Source organism: Hypanus sabinus, chromosome 2 (assembly GCF_030144855.1).
Source record: "Hypanus sabinus isolate sHypSab1 chromosome 2, sHypSab1.hap1, whole genome shotgun sequence".
Lineage (NCBI taxonomy): Eukaryota > Metazoa > Chordata > Chondrichthyes > Myliobatiformes > Dasyatidae > Hypanus > Hypanus sabinus.
In genome coordinates this window covers 9241603-9253770 of record NC_082707.1, presented here as the reverse complement: position 1 = coordinate 9253770, position 12168 = coordinate 9241603, and the positions used below count along the sequence as shown (strand labels likewise).

The 12168-nt window shown below is 45.4% G+C and overlaps 1 protein-coding gene across 1 annotated transcript in view; it reads right to left on the bottom strand.

Moving 5' to 3' along the window:
• LOC132406328 (organic solute transporter subunit alpha-like) overlaps positions 1-11828 on the bottom strand; it is a 61699-nt gene extending 49871 nt beyond the window's left edge. Inside the window, exon 1 of the mRNA XM_059991851.1 lies at positions 11710-11828. Within this exon, the coding sequence (XP_059847834.1) occupies positions 11710-11741 (32 nt within the window). The 5' untranslated portion in view covers positions 11742-11828. The remainder of the gene's footprint in view (positions 1-11709) is intronic.
• Between the last annotated feature and the right edge of the window lie 340 nt (positions 11829-12168).

The following is a 12168-nucleotide window of genomic DNA, read 5'->3' as shown; positions in this document are numbered from 1 at the left end:
ATATTGAGAAAAGTGTTACTGGACTTTTGAAAAAGGTAAATTTAAAGTCTGGATTGGTTTCAGGACCGTTGAACATGCTGAAGGAACAGGTGTTTGAAGTTGGTGATAAGGTCCTGGTTTTGTTTCCCTTAATGGCCAACCCTCTCCAAGTGAGATTCCAGGGTCCATACGGGGTAATTAAGAAGATTGACTCTTTGAACTATGTTAACAAAACTTCTGATAGACGCAAGCCTAATCAATTAGTTCACGTGAATATGTTCAAACCTTATCATGACTCTAAGGCAGTACCAGTCAGTGCTGTCATGAAAACAAATGAGGTTGTGGAATCTGAAATTGAGGGGCAAGAGCATTTTAATAAGTTAAATATAGTGTCCACCAGACTGGAGAACTCTGTTATTTTGACCAACTTCACTGATAAGGTCTGTCACTTGGAGTCTACACAGAGAGTGCAGCTGACAAAGTTAATTAACCGGCATACAAATTTATGTCCAGATGTCTCGAGGCGGTGCACAGTCGCAGTACATGGTGTTAATGTCAGTTCAGCCCAGCCCATTAAGCAACATCCCTACAGAATGAATTTAGAAAAGAGCAAATTGGTGGAAGGAGAAATTGAGCATATGCTAGCTGCAGGTATCATTAGGCGATCTACCTCGGACTGGGCATCCCCTTGCGTGATTGTTCCGAAACCCGATGGTGGTGTAAGATTCTGTACTGATTACAGGAAAGTAAATGCCATCACAAAGACTGATGCTTATCCTATCCCGAGGGTAGATGATTGCATTGATAGAGTGGGAAAGACTAGGTACATCACAAAAATTGACTTGCTGAAGGGATATTGGTGTGTTCCTTTAACTGACAGGGCTAGAGAAATTTCAGCATTTGTCACACTGTCAGGGTTGCATGAGTATAATGCTTTGCCTTTTGGAATGGAAAATGCTGCAGGGACATTTCAAAGGATGATTGACTCAGTACTTAGAGGTTTAGAAAACACAGGGGCTTATATCGACGACTTAGTGGTCTGGAGTGACATGTGGGATGCGCACATGGCGGCTGTGGAAAAGCTGTTTAAACAATCTAACAGTGAACCTCACCAAAAGTGAGTTTGACCACGCTACTGTCACGTATTTGAGGTATGTAGTAGGTTAGGGGCAGCTGGCTCCAGTACAAGCTAAGGTGCAGGCTATTTTTGAAGTTCCTGTTCCGGCTGACAAGAAATCTCTGAGAAGGTTTCTAGGAATGGTGGGGTATTACCGGAAGTTTTGTAAAAGCTTTGCAGATATCGCTCTTCCTCTTACCAAGCTCTTGAGAAATTTGTATGGACTGACCCTTACTAAGAAGCCTTTGAGAGGCTGAAAACTATATTGTGTTATCATCCTGTGCTCAAAGCACCTGATTTTTCCAAACCCTTCTCTCTAGCAATGGATGCTAGTGATGAGGCTGCCGGGGAAGTATTGCTACAGAAAGATGGGAACGAAATTGAACACCAGTGGCTTATTTCTCCAGAAAATTTAATGTACACCAGAAAAATTATTCCACTGTGGAGAAAGAATTACTCTCCATTATTCTGGCTTTACAGCATTTTGTAGTTTATGCTTGTCCTGCACAGAAGCCACTAATGGTTTACACTGACCATAATCTGCTGGTGTTTCTGACTAATATGAAAGATAAGGACAGAAGGTTGCTGAATTGGAATCTGATATTATAAGAGTATGACTTGAAAATAAAACATATAAAGAGTACTGACAACGTGATTGCCAATTGTTTATTTAGATGTTAGATTTGAAATTATATCTGTTTTACTCTGTTAATTGATGACTACCTATGTATTGCATTCGACTCTGTAATGTACAATTACATTTAAATTTTTACCCCCGTAAAAATTTCCTAAAGGGGGGTGTGATGGGCAAACCGAGTTTGAAACGGGGTCCAGAATTGACCCTATGAACTGTGCTGCTATTGAGAGAGAGGGGGGGAGGCATCGAGAACAATTGAGAGAGGGAGAGAGACAAGATTTAATGTTATGGTTCCTCGGCTGATTGTTTACTTTTCTCCAAGGACATTTTTGCCTGCTTGTTAAGATTCCTGCAGAGACGACAGGGAGGAGCTGGTTGATGGACAGCCGGTGTCCAGCAATTGGAGATAAAAATCAGGTCTGCTAAGTCACAGACAGACACACCACGGGACACTGAATGAGCTTTCTGCACCCACGTGAAGGTGGGGGTTTTGGAGGATTGATTCAGGGAATCGATCAATGGCAGTGTGAGAAGATGAGACCAGTGGGGAGCTATCTGTGTGTCCTCCCTTGCCTGGGTGATAGTTCTATCACTGAAGGACAGTCGTATGTGGTATGGTCATAGTCGGTGACCACAACAGGAAGACAATGGGAAGATTGACGGCAACGGCATCGTCTCTCATCACCTCTCTCTCTCCAACAATACTCAAACAACTACCTCAACCTGAAATGAACTCTTCACCATCATAAGACTCTATCCGTTTACCCCTAGCTCCGAAAGAGCCTGGTTTTGGTTCCTATTTCCACGCTTCTGTATATATCATTGCCAACCAGTTTCATATATTTGCATTCTATAGTACTGTATTGCTTAGTTTACTAATAAACTAAGAGTTTACAGTAATACCAGACTCCAAAGTGTTTTCCATTTCTGCTGGTTCTTTAATCCGGTCACGGGGTACGTGACACTGACTAATCAAGAAACTATCAAACGTTAAATGCACCCAATGACTTGGCCTCCACAGCAGTCTGTGGCAATGAATTCCACAGACTTGCTACTCCCTGACAGAAGAAATTCCTCCTCATCTCTATTCTAAATAGGCATCTTTCAATTCTGAGTCTATGCCCTCTGACCTAGATTCAAGAAACATCCTCTCCACACCCACTCTGTCTCAGCCCAGTATAAAAATATCTTACTAATTGTGGTTTACTTGTACTTCCAGCAAATTACCTGTAGTACCAGAAGAAACAAAACACTGGACCACAGTTACACCATCAACAATAACTACCGTGCTATTCCACACCCTCACTTCGGGAAGTCTGATCACCTGGCTGTACCTCTACTCCCTGAGTATAGGCAGAGACTGAAGACTGCAGCACCACCAGTGAGGACCAAGAAGGTTTGGACAAGGGAAGCACAGGAGCACCTACAGGACTGCTTTGAATCGGTGGACCGGACTGAATTCAGGGATTCATCTTCAAACCTGGATGAGTATGCTGTAGCTATTAACGACTTAATTAAAACCAATGTGGATGAGTGTCTGCGTACATTCCCAAACCAAAAGCCATGGATGAACCAGGAGGTTCATTGTCTGCTGGGGGCTGATCTGTGGCATTTACATTGGGTGACCCACATCTGTACAAGAGAACCAGGTATGACTTGCAGAGAGCTATTTCAGAGTGAAGAAACAATTCCAAGTTAGGTTGGAGGCGACATCGGATATACAACAACTCTGGCAGGGTTTGCAAGACATTACTTCCTACAAAGAGGAACCCAATAGCATGAATGGCAGCGATGTTTCACTACCAGATGAACTCAATGCCTTCTATGCACGCTTTGAAATGGAGAATATAACTACAGCTGTGAAGATCTCCGCTGCACTTGAAGACCCTGTGGTCTCTGTCTCAGAGGCCAATTTTAGGCTGCCTTTCAGGAGGGTGAATCCTTGCAAGGCAACAGGCCCCGATGGAGAACCTGGTAAGGCTCTGAAAACCTGAGCCAAACAATTGGTGGGAGTACTCAAGGACATTTTCAAACTCTCATTGCTATGGTTGGAAGTTTCCACTTGCTTCCAAAATACAATTATACCAGTGCCTAAGAAGAGTAGTGTGAGCTGCCTTAATGACAATAGTCCATTAGCACTCACATCTACAGTGATGAAATGCTTTGAGAGGTTGGTCATGGCTGAAATGATCTCCTGTCTCAGCAAGAAACTGGAACCATTGCAATTTGCCTATTGCTGCATTAGGTCAATGGCAGACACAATCTCAATGGCTCTTCACACAGTCTTAAACCACCTGGACAACACAAATACCTACGTCAGGATGCTGTTCATCGACTATAGCTCAGCATTCAATACCATCATTCCCACAATCCTGATTGAGAAGTTACAGAACCTGGGCCTCTGTACCTCCCTCTGTAATTGGATCCTCGACTTCCTAACCGGAAGACCACAGTCTGTGCGGATTGGTGATAACATCTCCTCCTTGCTGACGATCAACACTGGCTCACCTCAGGGGTGTGTGCTTAGCCCACTGCTCTACTCTCTCTATACCCATGACTGTGTGGCTAAGCACAGCTCAAATACAATCTAAAAATTTGCTGATGATCGAACCATTGTTGGTAGAATCTCAGGTGGTGATGAGAGGGCGTACAGGAGTGAGATATGCCAACTAGTGGAATGGTGCTGCAGCAACAACCTGGCACTCAATGTCAGTAAGATGAAAGAGCTGATTGTGGATTTCAGGAAGGGTAAGACGAAGGAACACATACCAATCCTCGTAGAGGGATCAGAAGTGGAGAGAGTGAGCAATTTCAAGTTCCTGGGTGTCAAGATCTCTGAGAATCTAACCTGGTCCCAACATATCAATGCAGTTATAAAGAAGGCAAGACAGCAGCCATACTTCATTAGGAGTTTGAAGAGATTTTGTTTCTCAACAAATACACTCAAAAACTTCTATAGATGTACCGTGGAGAGCATTCTGACAGGCTACATCACTGCCTGGTATGGGGTGGGGGGGGGGTGGGTGGGTCTACTGCACAGGACTGAAAGAAGCTACAGAGAGAGTAGTAAAGTTAGTCAGTTCCATCTTGGATACTCGCTTCCGTGCTACCCAAGACATCTCCAAGGAGCAGTTCCTCAGAAAGGTGGCATCCTGTATTAAGGACCTCCAGCACCCAGGGCATGTCCTCTTCTCATTGTTACCATCAGGTAGGAGGTACAGAAGCCTGAAGGCACACACTCAGTGATTCAGGGACGGCTTCTACCCCTTTGCCATCTGATTCCTAAATGGACATTGAACCCATGAACACAACCTCACTTTTTAAATGAATATATATTATTTCTGTTTTGCACGATTTTAATCTATTCAACATACATGTACAAACATTTGTATATTCTTACCACAATTTACTTATTTATTTTCTTTCTATATCATCATTGAATTGGTGCTGCTAAATTAACAAATTTCACGACACATAGAAATGATGCTGTGCTGAACATGTTCTTACTTTAGAAATTACTTTACTTTACAGTACTTTATTGTCACCAGACAATTGATTCTAGAGTGTATAATCAACACAGCAATATTTGATTCTGCACTTCGCGCTACCTGAAGTACAAATCGAAGTAAATATAATAAAAATTTAAATTAGTGCAAGTCAGGTTTGGATATTTGGAAGGCACGGCCCAGATTGGGGTCAGGATCCGTTCAGCAGTCTTACCTAGGGTTACCCATAACCCTCTATTTTTCTAAGCTCTATGTACCTGGCTCTTAAAAGACCTTATCGTATCTGCCTCCACCACCATTGGCAGCAGCCCATTCCACACACTTTCCACTCTCTGTGTAAAAAACTTAACCCTGACATCTCCTCTCATCCTTCTTCCAAGCACCTTAAAACTGTGCCCTCTCATGCCAGCCATTTCAGCTCTGGAAAGAAAGCCTCTGACTATCCACATGATCAATGCCTCTCATTATCTTACACACCTCTATCTCATCCTCCGTTGCTCCAAGGGGAAAAATCCAAGTTCACTCAATCAATTCTCATAAAGCATGCTCCCCAACCCAGGCAACATTCTTGTAAATTTTCTATGGTTTCCACGTCCTTCCTATAGTGAGGCGACTAGAACTGAGCACAGTACTCCAAGTGTGACCTGACCAGGGTTCTACATAGCTGTAACATTATCTTTCGGCTCTTAACTCAATCCCGTGATTGATGAAAGCCAATGCACCGTATGCTTTCTTAACCACAGAGTCAAATTGCGCAGCAGCTTTGAGTGTCCCTCTGAACCTCCACACTGCCAAGAGTCTTACCATTAATGCTATATTTTGCCATCCAGTATTTGACCTACCAAAATGAACCACCTCACACTTATCTGGGTTGAACTCTATCTGCCACTTCTCAGCCCAGTTTTGCATCCTATCAATGTCCTGCTGTACTATCCAGAACACCCCCAACCTTTGTGTCATCAGCAAATCTACTAACCCATCCCTCCACTTCCTCATCCAGGCCATTTATGAACATCACAAAGAGAAGGGGTCCCAGAACAGATCCCTGAGGCAGACCACATGCCAATAAATCTAATTCTATTTCTGATTCTGGGTGCAATTTGTGGTGTTCTTTGATAAAGGAAAATTATGATTTCATTTATTTTGGTGTAAACTATGTAGATTAAAACCGAGCAATGCTGTTGCTTTGTTTGTTGTGAGTTGGGAAAACCAGCTTTAGGTCAGATTCAGACATCAGCCTGGGAAAGGTTCAGGCCCAGACTGAATGCTTCGCTCACGCTCGGGACCAGTAACAGAAATCCACTCATAGATCTCTACTGGAAGGCTGTTGATGTTTGTAATGATGCAAATGGTTTTATTGCCCCGGGGGAAACAATTCCTTCGCTATTGAGCACATCTGCACAGAGCAGTGCCATAGGAAAATAGCATCCATCATCAAGGACCCCCACCATCCAGATCGTGCTCTCCTCTCACTGCTGCCATCAGGAAGAAGGTATAGGAGCCTCAGGTCCCACACCACAAGGTTCAGGAACAGTTATTACCCCTCAACCATCAGGTCCCACACCACCAGGTTCAGGAACAGTTATTACCCCTCAACCATCAGGTCCCACACCACCAGGTTCAGGAACAGTTATTACCCCTCAACCATCAGGTCCCACACCACCAGGTTCAGGAACAGTTATTACTCCTCAACCATCAGGTCCCACACCACCAGGTTCAGGAACAGTTATTACTCTTCAAACATCAGGTCCCACGCCACCAGGGTCAGGAACAGTTATTACCCCTCAACCATCAGGTCCCACACCACCAGGTTCAGGAACAGTTATTACCGTACAACCATCAGGTCCCACACCACCAGGTTCAGGAACAATTATTACTCCTCAACCATCAGACTCATGAACCTGATAACTTCACTCACCCCAGCACTGAAATATTCCACAACCTAAGGACTCACTTTCAAAGACTCTTCACTCAAGTTCTCAATATTATTATTATTATTTCTTTTTTCTCTCTTTCTTTTGGTATTTGCAGTTTGTTTTTTTATACCTTAGTTGTGTTTCTTTCATTTGATGAAGTCTTTCATTGCTTCTATTGTGTTTTTTTTTTGTATTTACTGTGAATGCCCACAGGAAAATGAACCTCAGGGCTGTATATGGTGTCATATACGTACTTGGACAATAAATTTAAATGGACTCTGACTCAATAACTGTCACAGAGACACTGTTTTTGACGGGAGGTATCTGCACTCAGGCATGCAGGGAAACACGAAAGGAAATGATTCCGGTGGAAATGGAATGACAGGGGAAGCAGTCCTGGGTGCCCAGTGGATGGGACTGGTTCCGACATCCCAGGTGTGGAAGTGGTTTCTCTGTGGGTGGAAGAGGTTCCTGAGGTTCATAGTGGGAGAGACCCCGTGGGTGAGAGTAGTCCCTAGGACCTATGGGTGGGAGAGATCCCGTGGGTGAGAGCAGTCCCTGGGACCCATGGGTGGGAGAGATCCTGTGGGTGAGAGCCTGGGGCCTATGGGTGGGAGAGATCCCGTGGGTAAGAGCCTGGGGCCTATGGGTGGGAGAGATCCCGTGGGTGAGAGCCTGGGGCCTGTGGGTGGGAGAGATCCCATGGGTGAGTCCCTGGGGCCTATGGGTGGGAGCGATCCCGTGGGTGAGAGCCTGGGGCCTTTGGGTGGGAAAGATCCCATGGGTGAGAGCAGTCCCTAGGATCTATGGATGGGAGAGATCCCGTGGGTGAGAGCAGTCCCTGGGGCCTATGGGTGGGAGGGACCCTGTGGGTGAGAGTCTGGGGCCTATGGGTGGGTGAGATCCCATAGGTGAGAGCAGTCCCTAGGGCCTATGGGTGGGAGAGACCCCGTGGGTGAGAGCCTGGGACCTATGGGTGGGAGAGATCCCGTGGGTGAGAGCAGTCCCTGGGACCTATGGGTGCGAGAGACCCCATGGGTGAAGGCAGTCCCTAGGACCTATGGGTGGGAGAGACCCCGTGGGTGAGAGCCTGGGGCCTAAGTGTGGGAGAGATCCCGTGGGTGAGAGCAGTCCCTGGGGCCTATGGGTGGGCGAGACCCCGTGGGTGAGAGCCTGGGGCCTATGGGTGGGAGAGATCCCGTGGGTGAGAGCAGTCCCTGGGGCCTATGGGTGGGAGAGATCCCGTGGGTGAGAGCAGTCCCTGGGGCCTATGGGTGGGAGAGATCCTATGGGTGAGAGCCTAGGACCTATGGGTGGGAGAGATCCCATGGGTGAGAGCCTGGGGCCTATGTGTGGGAGAGATCCCGTGCGTGGGAGCAGTTGCTAGGACTCATGGATGTGAGAGGTCCCACATTGGGTGTAGTCCCAAGGTCCCGGGGTGGGGAGGTCCCATGGGTGTGGTCAGTCCTTAAGGTTTATGAGTAGGGTCTACAATGGGCATCCTCACAGCATCCATCACTCTAAAAACCACAGTGAACTGTCAGGTTGGCAGAAAGGGTCACTCTCTGCAGTCTAGCATCACTGCAGGACTTGTGTGTGTCCAGGACAAGAAGCAGGCAAAAAAATAATTGTGAGCACTACCAACCCTGCAAACTGCCTTTTCCAAAAGCTCCCTTCTGGAAAGCACTATAGGGCTATTAATACAAAAACTTCGTGCCATCTTGAAAATTTCTTCTCCCATTCATCTGATCAACCAGTCAAGTTGGCCGCCCAGCCCCCATCTATTACCCTCGCCCCGGCACTGTGCCACTTTTTATAAGCTGTTAACATTGTCAATACATGCTGGTGGTTTTGCATTTATGCACATTTCATTCCATATCCATACTCTAACCTCTAGCTTTTTTATATAATTCTTTATTGTTATAATTGTTGAATGTTAGGGTGTTTTTTGTTGACCAACACTCCACAGCAAATGCAGTTACATGTAAACGAATATGGTGAATAAAGTTGATCTTTGTTCCTTGTACCAAGAAACAGAGAGAAACTTTGCTTTGCAAGCTGTTCAGACAGATCATTTCATCACATCATTACACGGAGGTGAGAAAGAAAATCAATACCAGGATGTAGCACAGTATGAGCTTTATGGAGACATGGGACAAACTCAGATAGTTTCCTCTGCAGGCTGAGGGGAGATCTGATAGATGTAGCGGTCAGGGTGATGTTCTATAGTGGCAGCTGGAAGAGTGGGGTTCAATTCTGTATGTTGTCCCTGTGTCCGTGTGGGCTTCCTCAGGTGCTCTGGTTTCATCCTGCAGTCCGAAGATGTACAGGTTAGGGTTAGTGAGTTGTGGGCATGCTATGCTGGTGAGACTTGCAGGCTGCTCCCAACACATCCTCAGACTGTGTTGGTCATTGGCACAAACACTGTGTGTTTCCATGTACCTGTGACAAGTAAAGCAAATTTAATCTAAATTCATGAAGGGTATAGACAGGATAGATGGCGGAAGGTGTAGCTGTATGGTGAGAGGAGAGAACGTTTACTTATTTATTTATTAGTGATACAGCACAGAACAGGCCCTTCTAGTCACGCCACCCACAACCCACCTACTTAACCCTAGCCTAATCACAGGACAATTGACAATGACCAACTAACCTATTAGTTAGTATGCCTTTGGACTGTGGGAGTGATGCACTATCAATAATGCCAAAAGACTGGAGGTAGAGTAAATACTGAAAGGCTTTAATTAGCAGTAAAATGGACCATGTCTATGCTGGATGACTGTGGGAGGAGCAGTGACACAATCACCTTTATCCAGGGTCTGTGGGAGGAGCCACAGGAGCATTTAGCAGAGGGGCGTGTCCAAACAGATATACACGGTTTACCACAGGGAGTAAACCGGAGGTAACCCACGCGGTCACAAGTAGGATGTACAATCTCTGACAGACGTCGCCGGGATTGAACTCTGAATTTGGGATTGTCCTGAGCTATGATAGCATTGACCTATGGGCAGTTCACTGTGATGGGTGCCTGGTATGGCCTTTGTGGGGTGGTGGGGCAAGCAGGTACAATCGTGTTGCTTATGAAGTATTTAGACAGACACATGTGGGAAGAGAGGAATTAGACCATGTATTGTCATGTGTGCAACTTAAATTGGCACCAGGGTCAGCAGAGACATAGTGGGCCAAAAGGCCTCTTCCTGGGCTGTTCTGCTCTGTGAACCAGAAGGGTGGGGACATTCCTGACAAGGGTTCATCATCGATGACCCCAGAAATGAACAGCAGCTCTGAAACACATTAGGTACACTTGTACCCCTGTTCCTTAATGCAAATAACTAATCAGCCAATCACGTGACAGCAACTCAACGCATAAAAGCATGCTGACATGGTCAGGAGGTTCAGTTGTTCTTCAAGGCAAACATCAGAATGGGGAAGAAATTGATCTAATTGCGGAATGATTTTTGGTGCCAGATGGGGAGGTTTGAGTAGCTCAGAAACTTGCTGATCTCCTGGGGTTTTCATGCATGATAGTCTCTAGAGTTTACAGAGAATGGTGCAAAAAACAAAAAGAAATTCCTGTGAGGGGCAGGTCTGTGGGTAAAAAAAATTCCTTGTTAATGAAAGAGGTCAGAGGAGAATGTCCAGGCTGGTTCAAGCTGACAGTAACTCAAAACCACACGTTACAACAGTGGTGTGCAGAAGAGCATCTCTGAATGCACAACACGTCGAACCCTGATGTGGATGGACTATAGCAGCAGAAGACCACAAAAGTATGCTCAGTGGCCACTTCATTTGGTAAGTGGATCGAAGGAGTTTGGAGGGTTATTGACCCATCATGAGCAATGGTACTAGTTGGGTGGGCATCATGGTTGATATGGACAATTTGGGCTGAGAGAGGGTTCTGCTCCCACACTAAATGATTCTGACTTCATAAAAATTGCGCTCACAACATTAAGTACAATTAGAGTCATAGAATCATAGAATACTACAGCACAGGAGCAGGCCCTTCTGCCCTTCTAATCTGTCCTGATCTATTAATCCATCTAGTTACATTTACCTGCAACTGGATCGAAGACTTCCATATACTTCTCATTCGTCCAGATTTCTCTTAAATGTGGCAATCAACCCCACGTACTCCACACCCAGCCCTGAGACACTAGGCATGATCACTTGATTCTAAACAATTGGTTTATTGATAATTTGAGAATGTCTCTCCGGTGCTTCTTGCTTCCTCCACTCTCCCTTTCCTTTTCCCCACCATGATTTCTCTCTCCATGCCCCCTTCCCACTCTCAGTGACCCATATCAGACACTCATATCAAAATCAGGTTTATCATCACTCACATATCTCACGACATTTGATTTTTTTGTGACAGCAGTACAGTGCAACACATAAAATGACTACAGTGCTGTGCAAGAGTCAATAGAATCTGTCAATTCTAGAACCGAAGTGTTCTGGGACTTCTAGCAGCCAAAGGAAAGATGGATAACCAAGCCAAGCCCATGACCCCTGCTTGCCATTTAACACAACCCATGCCTGAGCCTTCAACTCTGTTACCTGGTTTCTTCCTCGGGATAATTTACTCCCATCTCCTTGGTGACTTCAGAGAGCTTAGTGTGGCTGCTGAGACCGGCAGTGTGTGAGCTTGTGTTCTCAGTGTGAGGGTGTTACAGAGCACTGAACTCCGGAACATAACCTTAGTCAAATTCCAGTACTGGCAATAGTTTACCTTTGGATTCTTGGCTGTGCTCTGAACTCTGGCCTTCACACAGTGACTCCAATTTTCTTTTGAAAACATGATATTTCTCTTTACCTCCCGTTCTGAGACAACAGACTGGTTGAGCTTTACACCATAAGATATAGGAGAAGAATTAGGCCATTCAGCCCACCGAGTGTGCTCCACCGATTGATTATGGCTGATTTTTTTCAGCCCCCATTGTTATACTTTCTCCTCAAGATCCTTAATCCCCTTACCAATCAGGAGTGTTCTATCAATGCATTCAAGCAACTCACACA